This window comes from Alexandromys fortis, unplaced genomic scaffold (genome assembly GCF_014885135.2).
Source record: "Alexandromys fortis isolate MF-2015 unplaced genomic scaffold, M_Fortis_MF-2015_v1.1 scaffold_34, whole genome shotgun sequence".
Lineage (NCBI taxonomy): Eukaryota > Metazoa > Chordata > Mammalia > Rodentia > Cricetidae > Alexandromys > Alexandromys fortis.
In genome coordinates this window covers 2083128-2106404 of record NW_026067933.1, presented here as the reverse complement: position 1 = coordinate 2106404, position 23277 = coordinate 2083128, and the positions used below count along the sequence as shown (strand labels likewise).

The 23277-nt window shown below is 41.3% G+C and overlaps 1 protein-coding gene and 1 pseudogene across 1 annotated transcript in view; both read right to left on the bottom strand.

Moving 5' to 3' along the window:
• Iqub (IQ motif and ubiquitin domain containing) overlaps positions 1-23277 on the bottom strand; it is a 59960-nt gene that overhangs the window by 5584 nt on the left and 31099 nt on the right. Inside the window, exons 8-11 of the mRNA XM_050145896.1 lie at positions 19836-20011; positions 10712-10882; positions 5553-5729; positions 318-566 (exon numbers count right to left, since the gene is read on the bottom strand). Of these exons, the coding sequence (XP_050001853.1) occupies positions 318-566; positions 5553-5729; positions 10712-10882; positions 19836-20011 (773 nt within the window). The remainder of the gene's footprint in view (positions 1-317; positions 567-5552; positions 5730-10711; positions 10883-19835; positions 20012-23277) is intronic.
• Positions 2548-4495, bottom strand: LOC126503913 (RNA-binding protein EWS-like; annotated as a pseudogene).

Genomic DNA, 23277 nt, shown 5'->3' with positions numbered 1-23277 from the left:
GACTGCCAGTCTCCTCTCGCAAGCATACTCCATCGTCCTTGCTGTCACTCTTCTTAAGCATCTGCCTTCCTTTCTAAGATGTGACGTCTGATGTACCAGTGAATTTTCAGAGCATAGTATAGAACTTAAACACCAAGGGCACATCTCTGCGTGACACCCAGGACTGCAGTAGCTGTCTGCTTTGGGAAATCCTACGTGATGTTCCCCAGACAAATCTCTATTCAAATGGATCAAACTTCATGTCAGCACAGCAGCCCCTTAGATAACAGCCTCTCTGACCAGTGCGTGTCGTGACTGGCACCATTCATAGACCATACCTGCATGAGGAAAGCAATCTGAGCGTCATCCCCATAGTCAGCTTCTGAGAAGTAGAGCCGCTGAAGCAGACACTTGTACTTCAAAAACGATTCCCGCTTTTGAATCTCGTTCTCAAGGTTCACACAGTGACGGCAGCGGTACACACGATGTGAGGTGGGCGACACAGAAAATTCCACGGACGGCAAATACAGCTGGCAGCTGTGGCAAAAGTAAATCTTATCATAAAACTTCAGTGGGTCTTGAGGGACCTAAATAGAAGAAAAAAAAAAGGATGATGATGAAACTCCAAACCACACACTAAACAGAAATACTGAGGACTACTTAGAATTAACTCTAAAATCGGTGACTTTAAAAAGTCCCATTTTCCTTTTAACTGCCTGTTCTGTATAAGATTTAAATTTCGAGCAAGTTTCATCTTCCTGAACAAAGTATTAAAACTCCGTGTTACTCTGTAACCCCTGAAGAGATGATGCCAGAGTAATTAGAAAATCAAGTTATTGACTCTTATTACATTTTTTAAATATTTTTATTTTGTCTATTCCTGGGAACAAGGGATGGCTCTCTGCACTCAGTGAGCTCTATCAATATTATACTGAAAGTTGTTTCCTGAGTGGTGAGGAAGGAAACTAAATCGACTGACGTGGAAGAGGCCGAATGTAAGGTTTATCTCGCGGCTGTTGACCTGGGAGCGTGGCAAAGGCCGTCCGGCTGTCTTTCCGTCTGCCATCTTTCCAGTGGGGAATCTGTTGCCGTCCTTGTTTTTTGTCCTGCTGTGTAGGAGCTGCTCTTTCTCCCTGGCCATTGGTGTGGCTTGGTGTTGCTTCCTTTGCTCCTTGTACTTCATGCTTCCCTGGCTTGTCTACAGGCTTACGTTTCATTCCTATTCAGAATAACGCTGATCACGATTTTGACAAAGCGTTCCCTCTTTCCTTCACTCTCCTCTAGTTTGAGATTCCGGCACATACTAAGGTACCTGAGCTTTGCCCACAGTTCGGTGACGCTAATCCTGGTTTTCATTCTGTCTCCATATGTGCCATGGGTTTTATTGTCTTCTAGCTAAGTGATTTTTTTCTTTATCAATATCACCAATCTCTACTTGATTTAACATTGTATCATTTTTTTCAGCTTAGGTGTGGTAGGTGTCGTCTTCAGAAATTTTACACTGTATCTTCAGTATCTTCACTTAATATTTGAACATCTGAAAAATTCTTAACAACTGATCAAATGTCTTTTTCAGCTAATTCCAACACATGTCAGTATTAGGCCAGCTCTGAATAATGATTTAGATACTTTTTTATTTGTCACATTTTGTATGTATGTTTATAAGTTTTGGATGCTAGACATGAATTTTACTTTAATCGTGAATATTTCTTATTCTTATCAACAACCTTGTAATTTTTCTGAGGCACAGTTAACTTACTTATAACAGTTTGAGCCATTAGTGTCTCGGTTTTAAGTCTGTGGTTTTTTAAGAACGAATAAAGCAACTCTCCATTTGGGAGTAATCATTCCCCGCTACTGCACCAGTGCCCTTGGGGACGCCATCGCCGCTTCTCTTCCCTTGTGCTGTATCTCAGCCACTCTTTCGGGGCCAATGGTGTGGGTTAGGCTTCCTTTTGTTTTTCTTCTACCGGAAATCGCAGTCTTTCATCGCCTTATGTCCAGTGTCTTGAAAAGCACTGCTTACCTCTCTTCACTGCAAGCAGGGGAGCAACTCCGAGCTAGCCAGTGTTTGCCAGAAGCACACAATAGTGAAGTCATACGTGACATAGGCATCATGACAATTCAGTCAAGATTTGGCTTTTTTATTAAAAAAAAATATGAAAACAGTTGACAAAACTACACAAGAAAATGGCTGTGACTACCCTTTGTAGTGCAAGAGAAATAAGAAAATGTTTCAAAGTCCCAGTTATACAACTTAGAGTGGCAAAATTCTAGGGTAAAACAGAAGGCAGCTCTTGCTCCCTTACATTAGGCTGATTTGTTAAGTATCATATATATATATATATATATCCTTTTTTATTTTTTATTATTTTTTTACCAGTTTTCTTGTTTTAATGTTTCTTCAGAGATGGTGAAAATACTGAAGTAACTGAAGTACAGACAAGGAACAGTCATAGTGTTGTAGTCAGTATTATAAATATGGAATTACAAATTTAAATTTTTTTGCTTTAAAAAATAAATCTGGCCACCAGTGCAGCTCGGTGAGTCTCTATGATCCTGATGGTACTAGTCTTTATTCATTTTCTTAGGTCCTCCATGCTAGTCTCTTCTTCCTCCCACCTGCTCCATCAAAGGACCACCTCACCTTCCTCCACCAAAGTCACCTGGGCCCATGTCAAAGGCACTTCTGAAGCTACCTCTGTCTCCACCTCGGCCACCTTTGAACATTCCTTCAGGACAACCAAGATCCATAAGTCCACCTCTTCCTTCCTGCATGCCACAAGGGCCACCTGGACCTCAGTCACCACCGAGAGGTGGTGGGAGGAAGCCCTTGGACTTATGGGCCTTACACTGGCTGTATTGTCTTCTCCAGGTGAAGTTCTGGTTTCCACAGCACAGACTGGGATACTGCCAGTCTCCAGCTCGGTGCTGGACATTTCTTCTTCCAGAGAAGCCCAGGGTCCACTAGAGGGGAAGCCGCCTCTGTCTCCTCCATGGCCTCCCATGCAGCTCCAGGACCTCTTGAATCAGCAGGACCTCCACGAAGTGGTGTGGCACCCTCTGCCCTCACAAGGTGGCATCTCACCCTACATGTTCTTTACTGGAGACTTATTTTTAGCAAGACAATCTTTAAGTTTGCTAAAAAATTTTTAAAAAAATCTTTCCCAGGCTAGAGAGACAGCTCAGCGGTTAAGAGGTCCTGAGATAAATTCCTAGCAAACACATGGTGGCTTACAACCAACTCTAGGAGGATCTGATGCCTTCTTCCGGCATAAAGGCATACATGCAGATAAAGCACTGTGGCATCATGTTAGGCTTTCTCCTTATCCAGGTAGATGTGAGCGTGGGTTACCCAGTTCTCTTGTTCATCTTGACAACCCCACACTGCTCAAAGAAGTCTGCCAGGTGATCCAGAATTGCATTGTCCTTTTAACACTATTGTCAGAGTCTTCATCAGGGTCTATAGGAAGATCTGGCCCTTCATCTATGGATCTGCCAGGCGTATGGAAGCCACCTCACTCTCCAGCACTGCCAGTTCCATAGCCCACTCCATTCCTGCCCACCCACCTCTGCTCATACTTCCACCATCAAACCCCCCTTCCCCTGCCCCAGTGATCAGGGCACTCATGCTTCAGAGCTCTCCTGTGGCATTAACCCCCCAGACTCCTGTCCATAAGCACCCATGCTACTGAGATGGTCCTGTAGAAATGAACCCAGCTGCCTGTTGCTGCTGCTCTGTTGGTTGTATTGACTTGGAGCCTGGCTGTAGCATCCAGTCTGATGGGGGAGGGGTGTAAGTAGTGGGAAGCTGCTGCCCATTGCTGTCTTGTTGACCGTAGCTACTCTGCTGCCCATAGCTTCCAAGTTGCCCGTTAGCTTTCTGCTGAGAGTAACTGCTCTGATAGTAACTAGTCGGCAGTGAAGAGGAGTAGCTGGTAGAAGGATAGGATGATGGTGTGGTAACTGGCTGCGTGGGGTAGCTCCCAGGTACCTGGGAATAACTGTAGTTACTCTGTCCATATCCTAGGCGGGTCTGGTTATAACTCCGTGTGCTAGCTTGAAGTTGACTAGCCTCTGCCGGCTTGTTACCAGCCTGTGGTCTTGTAGGTGTGGTGGCTGCCGGCTACTGACCATAGTCTGGGTAGGCAGGCTGGAAGCCATATGCAGACTGAGCTGCATAAGAGGCCTGGGTTGTGGTGACTGTAGCAGTGGTTTGTGTCATGAACAACAGTGCCATATCTTTGGACAGGCTGGCTGTGTGCCTGGTGGGCAGTGGGAGAGGCAAAACGCAGGAGGCCGTCCATTAGGAAGTCACATATGCAGTCTGCCCATAGGTGGCAGTAGTATGAGCCTGGGTATAGCTGACATCAGTAGGCTGCCCATAGGTTCCATAGTTTTGTTGCCCATATGCCTGGGCTGTCTGTGTACATCCTTGAGTTGGCTGGGCGGTGTAAGCACTGTAGCCCTGCTGGGCTGCTGCTTGATTATAGGAACTGTAAGCTGTGGGTGTCATTTTCTCTCCTTCCTCCTCATGATCCATTTTTAAAAAGGTTAAATGAAGTTTCATCAAAATCAAAACTTTCATCATGTTAGACATAATTAAAATGAAAACAAGCCATAAAAGGAAATATTTTCAATGCACATTTCTGAAAACTTATGCAAAGAATATATTATAAATTCTCAAAATTTAACGCAGAAAATTTATAATCCATTCAAAACAAAGGGGTGGTAAAAGAGAGAAGCACAGGAGTTTCATCAAAAACATGTTCATGTCAAATGAGTATATGAAAGGAGTTGTAGGATTATTAGTTATTAGGAAAATATACACTAAACTATGAGATACCACTACACATTTGGTGAGAATTCTCTGAACGAAAAACTGCTAACACCAAGCATTGATGAGGCTACCAAACAGCTGTCAATCTCTGTTACAGGAAGTCTTCCTGGTGCTGGTCAGATAGGTAAACAGTTCAACAATCTCTGCGTGTCTTCATGCATCTAGTCACTGATGCTTATACTTTCACGCTAAGTGCTAAAGGAAGGCAGACAAGGCACGATGGGAGAATTGTAGAGGTGGAAAGGCCAGCTCTCTCTGCAGTCTCGTGTGTGTGTGTGTGAGAGAGAGAGAGAGAGAGAGAGAGACAGAGACAGAGACAGAGACAGAGAGACAGAGAGAGACAGAGACAGAGACAGAGACAGAGACAGAGACAGAGACAGTGAGACAGAGAGAAATTCAGTTTCTGAAAGCGAACAGGAGTTGGCTGGAGCAAACAGAGCACAGCAGGGCAGATGGGATCAAAAACTGGGCCGTGAGAGATCACAGCATCTTCAATCCTGTGCAGCAACTGGAAAATCAATTTGATTCTTAGAAAAGAATTCAGGGCTGAAAATTCCTGTGCAGAAGAGGTTAATGGGAAAGTTTAGTTTATCAGCATCACTAAACCCAAAGGTCTCGCCGAGTGGACGGTCTTAGTTAGATTTGTAATAAAGCATAGAAGTGAACTTTGAATGTCTTTCAAATAACAGTGCGACACCATGGGGTTTGAAAACGAGTGCAGGAAGAGGAGTACCTTCAGGTATCTTGCCACTTCAGGATTGAACAGGGGGGTTTTGATGTAGTGGAAAAAGAGTGTCGTAATTCTTTTTCTGAGTCCTTCAAGATTATGAGGCTTGACTCCTCTCATCATAAGGTCAACTTCTCTGTCAATCAGTTCTAGGATTTCTTGGGTCAGTTTACATTCGTGTTCCTATACAAAACACAGAAGTGCTCAGTATAATTATTTTAAATCACTATTTTTGAAATTACCACCCAAACAAACTGGAATCCACATTCCAAAACATTTTTAAAGGTGACGGGAGTAAAATTTGGTACAACCAACTGGGGACCGAATTAACATCCAATAGTTGGCTTGATAATGTGGAACTTATAACCCAGCGATTCTTTACGTAGGTGCTTTAGAGAAATGCATCTAAAAAGCTATTGTTCACGGTAGCCAAACGTTAGAAATACCTAAATATTCATAAGCAAGTTGAATATATAAATAAATCATAGTTTACCAATACAATGGGCTTTATGGAAATGAGTAAACTATACGATAGCTGTAAATTTTAATTCTTAAATTTTATGAAGTCAGCAAAGTGAACTGGATACAAACTGTTTCATTCGGTGTAATTTCACTAAAGGTAAAAAGTAAAAACACTGAACCAAATTATTTACAGGCTAGACAGAAAAAGCAAAATCATTAAGAAAAATCAAGGAAAAGGCACCCATGAAAGTGACTGTCCATTGATGATTACTTCAAGGACACAAAAGAAAGTCTAAGATGAGGAAAGAAAGGGGTGCAGAGGACACAGAGGGGTGCAAACGGACATGGAGGGGTGCAGACGGTCACAGAGGGGTGCGGATGGGCACAGAGAGGTGCAGACAGGCACAGAAGAGTGCAGACGGGCACGGAGGGGTGCAGACGGGCACGGAGGGGTGCAGACGGGCACGGAGGGGTGCAGACGGGAACAGAGGGGTGCAGACGGGCACGGGGGTGCAGACGGGCACGGAGGGGTGCAGACGGGCACAGAGAGAGGCGAAAGGGCAGAGAGGGGCACAAAATACACGGCTTAGCAATGTTGCAATGCTCTGTTCAACGTGGCTAAATGATTTATCTATTTTCCACACACTTATTTTATCATTCAACGTTTTTTAGTAAAGTACTGAAACTGAGTAGTTTGAACAGAAACTTCAGGTAAGAGTTAAGGGCTGGGGACTGTATTCATAAGCAGTGAAGCAGAGTTAAGTCCGGTCCACTATCTGGGGGAAAACAGATGGAACACTATCTGCGGGAGACAAAAGGTAAAGAGAGTGATTGTAGAACAATCTCTTTCATACTTATTCTAGATACTTGGCAATATTAATAGATTTAAAAGTCGAAAACAGTGGTGCCTCACTTCAAGAGCATTTTAGATGGGCCTTGGGGAAATCCGAATAGATTTTTGTTAATACTGCTTTCATGCCTTAGGATCTAATTCAGCGTCTCTGAAATGGTATCTAGACCTTATTTTTACATATAGTCACATGCTCACAATTAAGCTGTCTGTCTCTCTTTGTATCTGTCTGTCTCTCTGTCTCACTCGGCCCTCTGTGTTTATCTGTCTCTGTCTCCCTCTCCTCCCCTTCCCCTCTGTGTGTGTATGCCTGTCTGTTTCTCTCTCTCTCTCTCTCTCTCTCTCTCTCTCTCTCTCTCTCTCTCCCACTCCATCCCTCCCTGTCTCCCTCTATATGTGTGTGTGTATGTGTGTGTGTGTCTGTCTGTCTGTTTGTCTCTGAAACTCTAGGTGATTCTAAAGTATACTCAGGTCTAAAATTCTTTGTTCTTTATATAATATTTAGTGTATAGTTGAGTGGACAAATATAACTATACTTGTTTAAGTAGCTTATTTAAGGTTGTCTTATGTCAATAGAGTCAGAATTTAAGTTATGTTTACACCTTTATCTTTCTTCAAAATATAGTTAAATAAATTTCATCCAAATAGTTTGGGTTAAATGAATTCAGGCACATGTGTCACCTAGGGAATCCATCCCTGGTCTCTTTGGTTGACTAGGGACTGGTCCTAATTATTAGGTAGGAGGATTTCCTACATGTGCTCTCTTTTCCAACCTGGTCGTTACATGACCCTCTAGAAACATCCTTATTTCTCGCCTCTCACCTTTGCTTCTCCTTTGCTATCTAAGGAGGGTTCTGCCCAGGCTGTTTACAGCACCAACATCTTTGCAAAGGTAGCGCAGAGAAAACGCAGCCTCACCTCAGCTCTCCAGATAGGCAGAGAACACAAAACCTGTGAGCCAATTACCTAATTCTTAGTGTCTGAGTATCACTGTGTGTTGGGGCTCTGATTTTACTCAACAGAAGAGTTCTTTGTAGTTAAGGGGCAAAGAACCCAAATGGGGCATCTACAAGTTACGTTGTAAAATTCTCAAGCTTGTCATCAGCGGATTGGTTGGATTGGGTTAAATATAGCCAGTATTTTTTCAGTTGTTATGTTTATTGAAACACTGTTTTTTATTGAAGTGTCTATATGTACTTGCTTGAAACTATGGGTCACATTAACGACAAAACTGACTGATCATACAGTTAGTTATTCTATCATTAGTTATTCTATCGTTACTTGTGTCCAAACTTTAATGCATAAGGATGATCACTCATAAACAATTGATGTCACAATTAAGTCACAAAGGGGGAAGCTGCCAAGAACTTATCTTCAAGAACTCAAAACGCAACTTAGAAACCAGGTATTGTAGCTAATTCTCTCATTTAATTTCCCATCAACTCCAATGATACATACCCAAGATGACTTTCATTCTGAGCCGTCAAATGCAAGAATCCTATTGGTCCTAGGGATACTGGAATGCCCCCTTTTAGGAATATGGGGAGCATATACCTTGCAGAAAATGGAGTGTCTTCCCAGACCCTCGCGTGTCAGGACTGGAGCACTGCCAGCTGTGACATGCGGCAGATAACAATTCTTCACTAATGCGCTCCACCCCTCCCCGTCGGATTGGCCACTTCTGAAACCTGGCTATCTTGACTGAAGATAACTACTATATTAGCCCAAACACCAGCCGTGCCCAAAGCCATGGTGTCAGGTGTCATCTCAGGAATATTCTAAATGAAATAATTAATCAATTAGGGAGGGAAAAGCCTGAGGATTTCCATGTGAACCGGGAGTAAATGCAAATGAAAAGTAGATGGATTTCTGGCCGAGGTCGAGCTCAAGAAAGAGCTACAGCAGGTTCAGAGAAAGAGTCCGAGTTCGTTCATCTGTTCTGTGGTTATGTACTTGGGATGGAATCTGCTGCAGTTGGCACGGCCTCCTTTACACTTATTACCTTGAGCTGTGAGGTAGTGTAACCAGGAAGACCTCGTGGACGCCTCTGAAAGTATCCTGGGGGTGGGGGGCGAGGACAGTCTCGCTTACTTCTTGGCAATATTTTGCCTCCTGTGCCTTAAACTTTGGGCAATTCAAATTTAGAGGTCCTAATTCCTACATTTAAAAAAAAAAAAGCTTCCGGTGGAGGATACACTGCTCCTTTGAGCTCTAATTCTCCTCAGGTCGGGAGCTCTGAAGAGGACAGTGTCCACATTCTTATAAAGGGAACTGACTCCGATTTCCTAAAGACATTGGTGGTGTTACAACCCGCTGGGCACAAGGAATCATGTACTCGACGCTCAGGTCTGGGTATCTCCTGGTAAACACCTGCACGGTTTTGAGAGAAGAGCGTATCGATCGTCCTGTTGTCCAGAGTTCTTAAGCCCCACAGACTGCAAGGTTGTGAAACCATCAGTGTTAATCCAGGGCGAGGAAACATTTAAATGAATAGCAAAGGGACAACAGGGGAATCTGTTGTGGCCTTGATGCCTATAAGTACAACAGGGTACGTACTTTGCTCATTAAGCTCTCTACTATATTTTTATTTAGAAAAAAAACAAAAACAAAAACAAAAAACCTCTATCCAAATTGTAGGAACTGATCGCCAAGCAAGGAGATTCAAGCCGCAGCTGCCACTGTCCTGTACTGTCCTGTAGCCGGACTGGAAGCTCTCACTCGCCCCCTCCTGGTGAGTCGTGGGAAGACAACCTCGACTTAGTCATCTGTGAGTGCTGCTTCTAGAGACTTAGTTTGCCAGGGCAAACTCGCACCCTTAATTCAGTGAGATAAGTGAACAGTCCTGCCCCTTGCTCTGCCAGCGGGCAAATCCTCACAGCAGGCTCAGCTTCAAGGTGCTGGTGAGGCTGACGCGATTGCGGCGGCTCTTAGTGTCCCAATGATCGATCCAAGCTTTCCTCTTCTGAACACGAACATTATTCCTGTCTACTTTCTGTATGCCCGGGGAAATTCTGAATTCAAATCCTTCTCCGAGTCTATGTCTGAAGGAAACCTGACCCATGAGATCCACTATCTAATTTTTATTTAAAAGCAGAAAATTAATAATGGGGGGGGAGGCAAACATACTTACTTGGATACGGTTTGACGACCTCTAAAAACAGGGCATCCAGGTGGCTCAGTGAGTAAGGAATGCGAGCATGATGACCTCTCTTCCATCTACCCAACTCAGATGAAGGAAGGAGAAAACCAATCCTAAAAATTACCCTGTAACCTCTGTGTGCGCACTGTGACGCACATGCGCAAACACGTGCACACAATACAACAGATGAAATAAAATGTGTAGTGACTGGAGACAGCTCTTCATTGAAAACTGCCCAAAATGTAGACCATAATTGCTGCTTTTTCATTCCAGTTTTAAAATCACACCTTGCCTGGCTTCTATTATTTTTTAACCCATACACCCAAGAGGCTATATAAAGGTGAATGTGCATTTGAATATGCAATGCTTAGATTCTATTATTATGTCATCAAATACATATATCATTTCTGCAAAGCTGCAAATCGGACCCACAACTTTGTGCACAGATTTTGCAGTTTTGTTAAGGATTAATTCATAAGCCATATCCATCCCCAAATTTACCAAAAATAATTTAGCAGTTTATACAATTTCACGTATGCAAGCATTTGTTAATAACTTTACAATTTCATAAGGGAAAGAACTTGTTGATTCCAGTCTCCTGCTGACCTTTTTTATTGATGGTGACCTTGACTTGAAGCCCAAGAGGCAATGTATACCCCTTCACTTTCACCGTGTGACAGTGGACACAATTTCACAGTGTGACAGTGGACATACCTTCACAGTGTGCTTCAGTGTCAGGAGAATATCCAGTCTCTCATCCTGAGAAAGGTCTTTCAGTATGATACACTTGTAGATGCTTTGCAACTCTCTGGCTCTTATAGTGAACTGTGTGTCCATTTCAATGGTTTGGCCATCGGGTCTTCTCCAGGTCTTTGGAGCTGAACACTTGAAAAGAATATTATTGTTGCAATTACAGTTAATTGAAGACTGAAAATAGGAATTTTGTCCCATCCACTAGAAACCTGTCTTAAGTCATGACTAAAAGCACTACTAAAATCTAAGAAAGATGATTGAAGAATTTATAGACCACGGAAAAGTAAATTATTTATCTTTTATAAACTGTAGCTTGAACTTAGGGTTTCTTATATGCTAAGTAAGGGCTCTAGGACTAAGGCGTAAACTCCCAGAGCTCTGGATTAAAACATTTTACTGTGGGCTGGAGAGAGTGTGTGCTATCTTACAGAGGACCCATGCTCTATTCCCAGCACCTGCGCCAGGGGGAAGAAAAAAAAGACAGATCAAGACAGTGCTGGACACCAATGAGCATATCCTGTAAGCAAGTCTGAAAACTCCCTGGGGATAATGAATCTGAGTCTGGTGAATCCTGGAAAAATGGCCTCCTGGTTAGGCATGCTTAGGGCTATTACAGAGCTCCCAGGTTCAGGTAAGGGCCCAGCACCCTCTCTCAATCACCGGTAATTCCAATTCTAGAGGATTCAAATCTTCTGAACTGCACAGGCTCCTGCTCACACATGGTACACGTTAACACATTGAAAAATCAAATCTTTTAAAAACATTTAAAGTACCTCCTCAGCAAAGAGGCCACCTGTCAGTCTTAGAAAGACATTTGGGGAGGGTAGACATTTATTCAGTCGGCAGAAGGGAAAACACATCTCAAGATTGAGAGTTTGGAGCTGGTTTACATTACTTGGTATGATGAGTGGCTATGTCTATATTAGAAACTGTTCATTGACTCCACAGGGAGAACAGCATACAGTTAGCATGTGTAATTTTTATTATCTGTCTAGCTCTATGTTGACTATGTATTCATGTGTCCTGGTCAAGCGCCTTACCAATTGAAGACAAAGTTCACTGAGCAGATGTGGTGGTGATCCTCACTATTTGAAGATCTCCAGATGTCTCAGAAAGGGACTGTGTGAGTTATGTCTTAGTATCTCACATAGAATAAGTCTGTAACAAGTTTAAATTGCATAACAGAGCAGGATTCCACAGTGAAACAACTCTAAAGTGTATCTGTGTGTTCTACACCCTCAAATTCAACTAACCACAGATCAAGAAATACTTGAAAAGAATTGTACCCAGCTGAGCATGATGCCATCTGTCTACAAGTTCCAGCACTTGGGAGGTGGAGGCAGGAAGAACAAGAGTTCAAGACCAGCTTCTAAACAGGAAGTTGAAGACCTGCATAGGCTACATGAAAACTTACTAAAAACCTCAAAAAGTGATACGGACCTTTTTTGTTTCTTGTCATTGCTCCCTAAACAAGTCAGTACAACAAAACACTATTTACATAGTATTTACGTTATATTGGAAGCTGGAAATCATCTGGAACTGGGGGTGTAGCTCAGTGCTCAGCTGACAAGCACATAGCCCTAATTTCAGTCTCCAGTACTTAAAAAAATCTGGAGATGATTTAAACTACTCGGGGATGGACATATATTATAAGCAAATGCAGTGTCCTTTCATTCAAGACTGGAGCAACCGTGGATTTTGGTACCCACAGACTCTGCAAACCAAGCTTTTGCACACATGAGGGTCAACGGTCTTAGCAGTACTATAACCACTACTACCCAAGTGTTGCAAAAACTTCTCAGTTTCTATTGACAGATATGACATAGAGCAGCCCACCCTAGGGTGCGTCCTGAATTGAGGGATGGGAGATCAGGTTCCCTAACAGTCAACTAAGGATTCCAGGGCTACAAAATCAGAGACACAGCATGGGGTCGGAATCTGTCTCCTCCTACTAAGGGTTTAAAAGCAGTGGATTCAGCTAGATATCCCTTGGGAAGCACTCGCTATTCCCATAGGGCTGCTCTATTTCTTTGCCTGATTATAGTCCTTCAGAAGCAAGCCTGCACTGATCACAATTGCTGGCTTTTTGGATAGTGGATGTTTTTGTAAGCTGACTAGTCATTGCTTTGAGGACCTTGTATCCTGATGAATGACATAATTGTAACCATTTACATCTTAGTGTGGTTTAATTGTCAATTTAAGAAGAGTTCTCTAAGTGTTGGAGCAAATCAGTGAAAATTCATAGTGATACTAGGTTGCATTTAGAATTGCAGTTTACAATGAAGTTTTAATTCAATTTTAGTTCAATTAGTTCAACAGTATCAATTTACTTCCATTGTCTGCATGTTAGGTTGGGAAATACAAAGTTACCCCTTACAATTATATTTGATATGTCTTCAAAACAACAGTATCCTTATAGCTATAGGCAAAATAAAAGTTGCTCAGAGCTAGTAACCTCCAGTAGAAACTTCAGGTTCTCCCTTCAAGTTGTGATCTGGGGAATGGCAAGCTGTGGCACTATACCTGGTTTATAATGTCAGAAATGGAATACTAGGTAACGTTAGTTAGACATCTGATGGGCTCAAGATGAGATGGCTGAAGAGCTACAAAAGTAAAATGTGGAAAAGCAAGATACTTTAATTGATGTCTTGTAAAAACAACGCAATTTTACAACTGAGAGAGCCTTATGCTGAGTATTGTGCTCAATTATAATGCTTCTTCAAGCTCATTTTTAATGTTTTAAGGAATAATTACGCTAAATTTCATCTGTAATATCCTGAAGTCTAACTAATATCTTAATCTTCATATGCTAATTTCCTCAGCATGACTCTATAAAATATAATTTCTTTTCTACCATTAGGAAGGACAATATCTTTTACTTGGCAGGCTGGCAACTTATTTTGCTTGTAATAATCCTTCTAACAACATGTTTCTGAAGTGTCTACTTTATATAAGCTATTGTGTGTTGGCAGTTGCTACACCATTTTATTCTACTTGCAAATGAGTGTTGATCACAATTACTGGCTTTTTATGGCTCTAATGAATGCAAGATACTACAACAAGGTCTTGGGCTTTTGCAAATATAAATCCAAATCCTTATCTTTTAACTCTGAAGTCAAGCCTTACATTTCCCAAGAAATGTTCTCAAGTACTACAGCTGGAAGCCATAGCATCACTTACATTTGAAATCCTTTTACAGTTACACACACACACACACACACACACACACACACACAGAGGATCTCTATTTCAGTAACTCATGGCAAAAGGAAATTGGATCTCAATTGTTCAATAAATATTTTATGATTTTAAAATTTTCCGAAGAAGTTTTAAGAAGTAAATTTCTCAGGTAATTCTGCATATTTCACAGGGTCCATGGTGGTCGTTTATCCATTTAACAAATGCTTATTGTGTCTGCACTAGTTAGTGCACTGGGCACTGAGTAAATAAAATGTGTTCCTGATTCCAACAGCTCTCAAAATCTCATGGGATATAGAGGTAAGAAAATAACTAATTAGAGAAAGAACATGGTTGAGAGCTGCAGATAAACAGACAAGGATGGGCTGTCTGTAAAGCACTTAACTCCTAAGAAAACCATCCTACAAGGAAAGCAAAAGAATAAACGAGACTTTGCCAGATTAAAGAGAACCAAATGATATAATCAGATAATCCTATGTATGAAATTCCAGTTCCCAAGAGCTGGCACAAACAAGATAGATAGATAGATATAAATCTGTTCAGCAAAGCTGTTTTTATCTTTGGCTGTCCTTCTGCCAACACTGATAACTTCATCTTCAAGTACAGGCTTCTTTGATTTCAGGCCTTAAGATTATTTTTTTTTTTTTTTTACTCTGATGAGGGAAAATGTCAACTTCGCTTATTTCTCTTTCCTAGTTCCTTTTTTCTTTGAATGCTTTGGCTATAATAAGAGATGTACAACAATCATGTTCTTAAATTGCTTCAGAAATAGAAGCATAATAAATTCCACTTAGCTGCCAACAAACGCGACAGCAGAGGCTGGGGAACGGAGGAACAGAAGAACATCAGGATGGAAGGGGAGGTGGGAAGACCACAAAGGCCTCCAGAGCAGCAGGCCTTCCCGTGAGGAGAGGAAACGGCTGCACTGGGAGAATAGCCCTTTTCTTCCTCCAGAATTAATTCTCAGGTCCCCAAGGGTACAAATTAAGCATAAAGTTAAGCCCCCCAAAAGTCACGGGGTGGTGATCAACTTTTCTTTCATACAGCGAAGGGGTTCTATTCACCCACAGTGCCCCCCTGTTATATGCACAGCTCAAAGAGAGGTAGATGAATTTTTCTATCCTATTAGCCATTGGCCACCTGAGCATTTACATGGCACGGTTCACAAAAATTGCAGGTTTTTAGGTTTGTGACCGTAAGAAATGATGTATAAATCAAGGAAATAAAGGGCCTCGACTCTAGGGAGAATCTCTTACAGAAATGCAGATGATCTTTTCAGATAGTTTGGTAAAAACACACCCAAAACATTAAAGCTGGAAACCAACTGGTGCCCCTTCGTTTAGACGTCACAATGTGAATTCCCTGACTCAGCCAATCTGTCAGGTAAAAGTGTCGGACAATCTGCAGAAGTTAATGTTTGCTGTGGTAAATTACCCGTTAATTAATGCTTTTAAAATCTTCAGAGTGGGGGCTGGAGAGATGAGATGGCTCTAAGAGCACTGGCCGTTCTACCAGTTCCCAGCAACCATGTGGTGGATCACCACTGGAACTGCAAGGTCAGGAGTTCAGACACTGCCACACAGACACATGGGCAGTCAACCACCGATGTACATTAAATTAAATTAAATTTTTAAAATTCTTTCGAGTGAAATTTTTTATTAAGAATGAGAACTATAAGACCTTTAGTTCAATTTCTTGATTAGACCAATGAAATCATATCAGTCATTATTCAGAGAAATAGTATATTCAGAATAAGACAAATAATAAAATAGGATTTTAATAAATCCCACAGTCATTGGACTAAATGAATTTAAACTGAAATCAAACATAAGTGTTTATCCTCTAAAGTTATTTCTAAATCATAAGAAAGTAAAATTTAGCTTTAAATATCTATTTTACACTGCTTTTGATGATAACTATTGCATTGTAACTCTGTTTGCTTGTCATTTTTAATGTCTAAAATAACTGTGACCTTGACTGGCTTCTGGGGTAACTATAAACTGTTCTATCAGCAATCAAAGGAGTCCCGTAAGATATTAAGTTGCTTCAGCAATTATGAAATGAATTCTGACTCCTCCTCAGTGTTAGAGATAACAACAGGCATGAGGTTGTAGGGGATGGACAGACATGGAGAAGAATAACTATTTCCTACACGCACACACATGCTTTGATTTAATGTTTTATTTACTTAATAATACAGTCAAATAATCAATACCCTTTCTGCCTTCCAGCTGTCTCCTGAGTCTAATTTCCAGGGCAGCATTCACAGTCCAACTCCACCTCCTCGGCGTCCCCACCAAACCCCTGTCACAGGGCAGATCTTATTATGTTCAGAGTCCTTCAAGACTTCGGATTCCACCATTCACAAAATATTTAGAAATCAAAACCAGATCTGCTCCATAGAAATGTTTAGAACAATATTTCTCCATTTTACCTTTATTTAGATGAGATTCATATAAAAATCTTCTTAGGAGGCTGCATATAGTTCATGAGAAAGGATGACAATAAATAACTCTAGAATCAATTTCAGATTTGTGCTTTGACATATATATATATGTCATATATACATATATATATATATATATATTTGATCCACATATATAATTTCAAAACCTGCTTAGAGTCAGTCCTAGAAATGTGGCTCAAAGATATGGTAGCAAGGTGTTAAATACATAAACAAGAAGATGCATTATACAAGAGTTTGCGGCAGAATTTAGGAGAATTACCTTACAAGACATAGAAAGACATCAGAATAGCATAGAGGGAAAGCCCTGAAGAAGACAAGCTTCAAATAAGGATGCAGGAGTGCTACCTGCCTTTCTTGCCGTTGGTACCCAAAAGTCTCCATTTCTCGCAAACATTCAGGCTACACCAGGTCCTTGCCAACACCTCTAGTAAGATTAAAGGGCGTGTGAAACCACAGTTCCTAGTCAGAAAGCGGGTTCGAGAGAAAGCAACTTGTTCAACCAATGAATTTAGTTTGAAATATGGTTGTGAGAAATAATGTCCTGGTCATTGTTCTATTGCTGTGAAGAGACCCCACGACCAGGCAACTGTTACTAAAGCAAGCATTTATTTGTGGGCTTGCTTACAGTTTCAGCAGTTTAGTCTAGCATTATCATCGCAGGCAGCATAGCAGCAGGCATGGAAGGCAGGATGTTGGAAAAGTGGCTGAGCGCTCCCTTCTAAGCATCAGAAAGAGAAGCAGAGAGACTGGGCTGAGCATGAGCGTTTTGAAAGCTCAATCCCCACTCCCCTCCCTGTGACACAGGTTCTCCAACAAGGCCGCCCTTCATATTCCTTCTAATCTCAAAGAGTTCTAGTCCCTGGTGACTGACTAAGCATTCAAATGCATGAGTTTATATGGCCCATTCTTATCCAAACCACCACAAATATGGATATTACAGTTTTCCGCAACTGTCTTTCCTAGAATGAAGATATTTGAGAATTTTAATGGTGGTGCTGTCTATATGACTTGTTTCTTATTTGGAATATGAAATTCAGGCCATTATTTTCTGCTCATATTTTCCTGTCTTCCTCCATAAGCATGTACTCATAATCTATGTGAGGGATGTGTAAAGGTGTGAGGACATAGACCTGAAAGGTATCTCTTACCATAAGAACATCATAAGAAGCCAGTTGGGTGTGATAGCACACACATTTAATCCTAGCACTCCACAAGCAGAGGCACTTGGAGATCTGTAACTTCGAGGTCAGCCTGGTCTACCTAATGAGATGCAGGCCAACCAAGGTTATGTAGTAAGACCCTGTCTCAGAAGAAAACTCTTGAAAGTCTATCAAGGGTTAAAATATTAGATACAACAAAAGTAACTACTGTGTATAAAGTCAGAGATGAGAGAAAGTCTCATGAGAGCAATGAACGCAATCTAAAGGAAGAGGAGTATTAGCCTTTCTTTCTCTGAAGAAAGGAAGCATTCGGGCTTGTTTGAAAGGGAAAGCAACTGATAACGAAGAAAACTGGGAGAGAAAACCACACAGAGGCAAGTCAGATGCACAGCATCGAGAGCACACGGTCTTTCTGAAGGCATGCAAGCCGCGGAGCCTGGCTGGAGCCGTTTAGACGTAGTGCGCAAAAAAAGATGCTGGGAGGACAACAATGCGATCGGGATGTGCAGAGAGAGGGGATTAAATCATTGCTCCCACAAAGAAGGACAAAAGGACAGGATCTAGGTGTGCCCAGGGAGTTCTTACCAGTCATCAGCTGGATGGTGGAGCAGGGCACTGAGAATTTAGATGGGAGATGATGCTCCCATGTCCATCATCAAAATAGTCCAGATGAGAGGGAAATTCATATTCACTTAAATGAGTATCGATTTTAACACACAAGAGACAAAAAAGGCAGCCCATCTCATATTGATTTTCCTGGAAAGATATGGATAGAAGATAGGAGCTGCTATCACCTCCCAGCCTCCTTGTATCCGGTGGATTACAAAGCCTTCTGATCAGACTCTGACAACTCTCAGTCATGTTTTTACCTACATGGCAACATCGAGATGAGGAACAGAGCCATTTCCCTACACATAAATAATTAAGGGAAAATAAAGCAATGGCAAAAAGCAGGTTGGTAGGCAGGTAGAGAAGTCAATAAAAACATTCATGTTTCTTTCTAGAGCAGTGGTTCTCAACCTTCCTAATGTTGTAACCCTTTATACAGTTCCTCATGTTGTGGCGATCCCCAACCATAACATTATTTTCATTGCTCTTTTATAGCTATAATTTTGCTATGGTTATGAATAGTAATGTGTTTTAATTCTAAAATTTTTTTAATTTTTAATAGTAATCTGTATTTTCCAATGGTCTTAGGCAACCCCTGTGCAAGGGTTGTCCTGCTCCCAAAGGTGTCACGGGTTGAGAACTGCTGATCTAGAGCGAGTGAGTGGTTGAGGCACGTACAGAGATAGGTTAGAGGAACTCTACAGACAGGACTCAGATGGAGATGAAGGAGGCAAAAAACAGTGGGATGGTGAGACACAGGATTATCGTATCACCCTGAGTAATACTGTTGGGCTCTTCAAAGGCAGAAGACAGTGGGGATTGGACAATTGGACACATTGTTTAGAAGTTCCTAAGGGTCTGGTCTGGAACCAGAACTAAATTTAAAGCCAACGATAATCTGAAATCAAGGAGAAGGGTGCACTAATGAGCTGACAGGAGGGCATTTAAAGTAATAAAAAAAATTGGGATTTTTTTTAGGAAAAAAAAAGTTCTCAAATAACAAGAAGCACAGAAGTAGAATCACTACAAACAAGTAACTTAGAAAACTGTATCCCTTTCTTCTTCTGTATGGATGGATTGGCTTTTAATTGTCTGGAAAGATCAGGTTTATAAAACGAAATTTGTTACTATGGAAACGGGCTTTCAACATCAAACAGGCAGTTTGACCACAAAAAAGGTAATTACTTTAGTTTTCCCCTTAATTGCATGATTTCTTGCTTTTCAATAAGTGTGTATCCTGTTGATGAGAAATGTCCAGTCAATGAGGGCTGTGGTGAGCCAAGCATGAACACAGGTCTCCAAGTAACTTCCCAAGCTGGTGACCACTGGGTACCCAGATCCAGATGTTCTGGGACTTGATTACTAGGCATACTATCCGAGAATGAAACTCTCCCAATTCAAAGAACCACCCCCTTTTCTCCTATAAGCAGATCCCCTTAGTCAGGCACATAGGAATCTCATATTCTCCGTCAGTCTCTTTGAGGGTACAGTTCGAGTACCAACACTGTTAAAAGAGTAAATATATAGGATTTAAAGAAATATCAAAAGGTTAAAACTTTGTGGCAGTTCTGACAGTTTCCGTCTCTCCTTTAGATCACAATTCTGCCCTGGTCAACTTGGGACACCATCACGCTTAAATGACTCCACTTACCTTATCCAGAAAACTCTGTATGGCTGCCTCCTGGCTCTCCATGTGGGCGATACACCTGTGTCTCCCAATGGAAGCAATGATCTGTGTTTCCTTCTCCAGGAGTTCACACAGGGCAGCTTTCCTCTCCGCTTGGGTTAAATATTGGTCAATTTGCGCAGCTTCCTCTTGCCGCCAAACTAGAGGAATGGCAAGATGAAATAAGGAAAGGTTCCTGGGTGGTCAAAATCAACACAACTTTTTTAGAAATATATTTTTTATTTTTAATTATATTAATGTAACTAATTATATTTTTTAAAAATTTTTAATAATGGGTGTGGGGGGGGTGCTCATGAGTAGGATGATGTTGGAAGCCAGAGGTGTCGGACCGCTCTGGAGCTGGGGCTATAGGTGATTATGAGGCACTTGGTGTGATTGCTTGAAATCACACTCAGGGTCCAGCGCTCCAACACTGAAGATAAAATCATTTTGTAACACTCCTAACTCAGTGTTCTTAACAGTTCTCAACAACCAAGCCTCTTTCATTTACTTTTTCAGTTTCTACAGGTCTGGAGACTTTCTTTGATTTCCTCTGTCCTTCACCCTTTTCTCCTTTACTTCTTACTCCATCTTAGGGTCTGCTTCCCCAAGGACCAAAATATGGTTTGGACACAACAGTTTACATTACTTATCACATCTATTCTATCACTTACTGTTTCTGACAGAACCCTAAGCCACATCTAATTGTAGATTAACTGCATTATGTTATAATAATCCTTAAAGTGTTTTAAAACCCTGGTCAGTATAAATAAAGATGATACTGCATAAATATATTCCAAGACCATATAATAAAACTCCAAAGAGAAATAATTTAGTGAACCCATTCTATCAAAATATAGACCTACATCATCACATATGAATTTCTATATGATGTGTCAAACTTAAATCAAAGCTTCTAGACTCAGATATTGTTTTTAATAAAGATTCTATTCAAATTCTTATGCAAACCAAGTTTGGTGAAGAAAATTCTTTTTCACTTCACACTTCAAAACTGTCAAGCTTATCGTGACAGGAGCATCAGATAGGACATGGCCTTAGAAATTAAATTGCTTGATCCTACATTCGATCACACATCCTCCTCTCAGTGGCTTGGACAGGAATAATTTGACTGCCACAGAACCAATTTCTTGAGCTACATGCCATCCCTCTGGGCAGCTGAAGGTAGCACCTCGTGTCTCTCTTACATTTTCCCTTCTCAAGACATAAACACTTCCATTTTAAAATTGTACATTATGTGACATAATTTCCTCTCATATCCAGGTCGACCTTTGTCTGTCTCCTAACACACCGCTCAAAATATGCTGTCAAATTCTGTCAAAATAGAGGCTTAGGCACAACCTGCCACACGCTCTCCTGACCGAACTGACAAAAATATGAAGGACAGAGAAGGAGAACGATGGAAAGCAGCAACAGAAATAAGAGAAGCATGTGATGTGCCAATAGCATGCAGAATTCTCAGGAAGTGTAATGAAGGTTTGGGAAAATAAATTAAAAATGAATCCTCCCCAAAATTTGCGAACACTGTTTCTAAACTACTGCAGTATCATCTCAGAAAGTGGGTCTCATAGGCAAAGGTGGTAAATCTCAATTTGCCTGACTGGGAATTAGAGAAGGATGGACTTTGAAACCTGCTTTGACAGTCTCTGACATGTCTAAAGAGACTGTCTAACATTTTAAATCACAGCTGAAAACAGTGGTAACTATGTTGGTTTGTACAGGAAAGGAATTTTTGAAACAAAGTATAATAAAGGGGAATAAAGCAATGGGTAATAGGTTATGTTTAAAATATGAGATGATTATATTTACATATTAATGTGCAATTATATTATATATTGAAAATTTAAATACTAATCTGTTGCATTTTAAATAGAACAACTCTGAAGATTTCTTTTCTTTCTTTCTCTTTCCTTCCTTTCCTTCCTTCCTTTCTCTTTCTTTCTTTCTTTCTTTCTTTCTTTCTTTCTTTCTTTGAAACTGGGCTTCTCTGTGTAGCTCTGACTGTCCTGAAACTCACTCTGTAGACCAGGCTGGCTTCAAACTCACAGAGATCCACTTGCCTCTGCCTCCCTGAGTACTGGGAATAAAGGCATTTGCCACCACTGCTCAGCAACTTTGAAGATTTCTAATAGTTATCTTCATTTATGAGCGTGTTTGTGTGTGTGTGTGTGTGTTGTGTGTTTGCATGCATGTCCACAATAGACAGAAGAGGGCGACAGATCCCCTAGAGCTGGAGTTACAGAAGGGTCAACGGACAAAGATGAGAGCCAAATGCGAGTCCTCTGGGAAAGCAGCAAGCACCCTTCGTCACCGAGCCATCTTTCAAACACCCCAAAATAGAGGAATTTTGTATGATCCCAATGTCATGATATTCTCAAGAGGCATGTGAAACAAAGTGATACCAAAATGGACATGGAAAGTTGGCTGGGATAAGCAAAATGAAAGCAGAATCCATGTCATTCCTGTAAGAAACAGGATGGGAGAACTCAAACCCAGAACCTGACATGAGAGATCATTTCACGACTTGACTACTGTGAATGTTTACGCCAGAAATCATGTGGCCATGCCCCACCATCCACACACAAACACAGCTGTGGTGAGTTATGTTATGCTGCAGAAAGCAGGACAGAGTATAAATGGTTCATAAGCATTCCACACAAAGAAGCCTACTTGAACTGAATCAAGCCGATGCAACAAGTGATGTCATCTCTTGTCTTAGTGAAACGGGACCTGCCCAAGGACACACAGCTCGGGACTGGTAGTGTTATGACACAAGCTCAGGTAGTCCCGCTGTGTGGAATACACTCTTCCTTTAAAGCCAAAACCACAAAAGCGTTTCTTTTGAACACGAGAGTTACCAGTTGGCTCACTACCAAAGCTTCACTTAATCCAGTGGTCATCTAAGTCTTCCCTCTGCGTGGAAATAGCGTGTAAGTACAGTGTCGGTAGGATGTTTCTAAGGAAGCTCCCGGAACCTGTTCTGCTCACACAATCAAACCTATCTTTACTCGGGACTATAAGAAGCCCTTTCTCTTGAATGGCAGTTATACCTGCCAAGGTGTTACCACTTCTTCATTGATTCAGAACACTCACCAATGTATTGGTGGTTATGTAAAAAAAAAAAAAAAAAAAAAAAAAAATCTGTAAGATGCTAGCGCATATAACGTTAATGCCTTCTTCAAGGAATTAACACTTTTCCTAGCCTCTCTCCCATTAGATGGTGGTGAAAAACAGAGTTTCTGCTTCTCTTTCCATTTGTCAGCATGCCCTGCCCAGCATTTTCCACCACTGGGTTTTGAGACTTTGTTTGAATTGATGCATCCTGACATGCGAGTCCATGTCCTGTTCTACAGACATGATTCGAGCAGATGTACCCCCTCCCCTACTGTTGGTTACAGGCATGGTTACC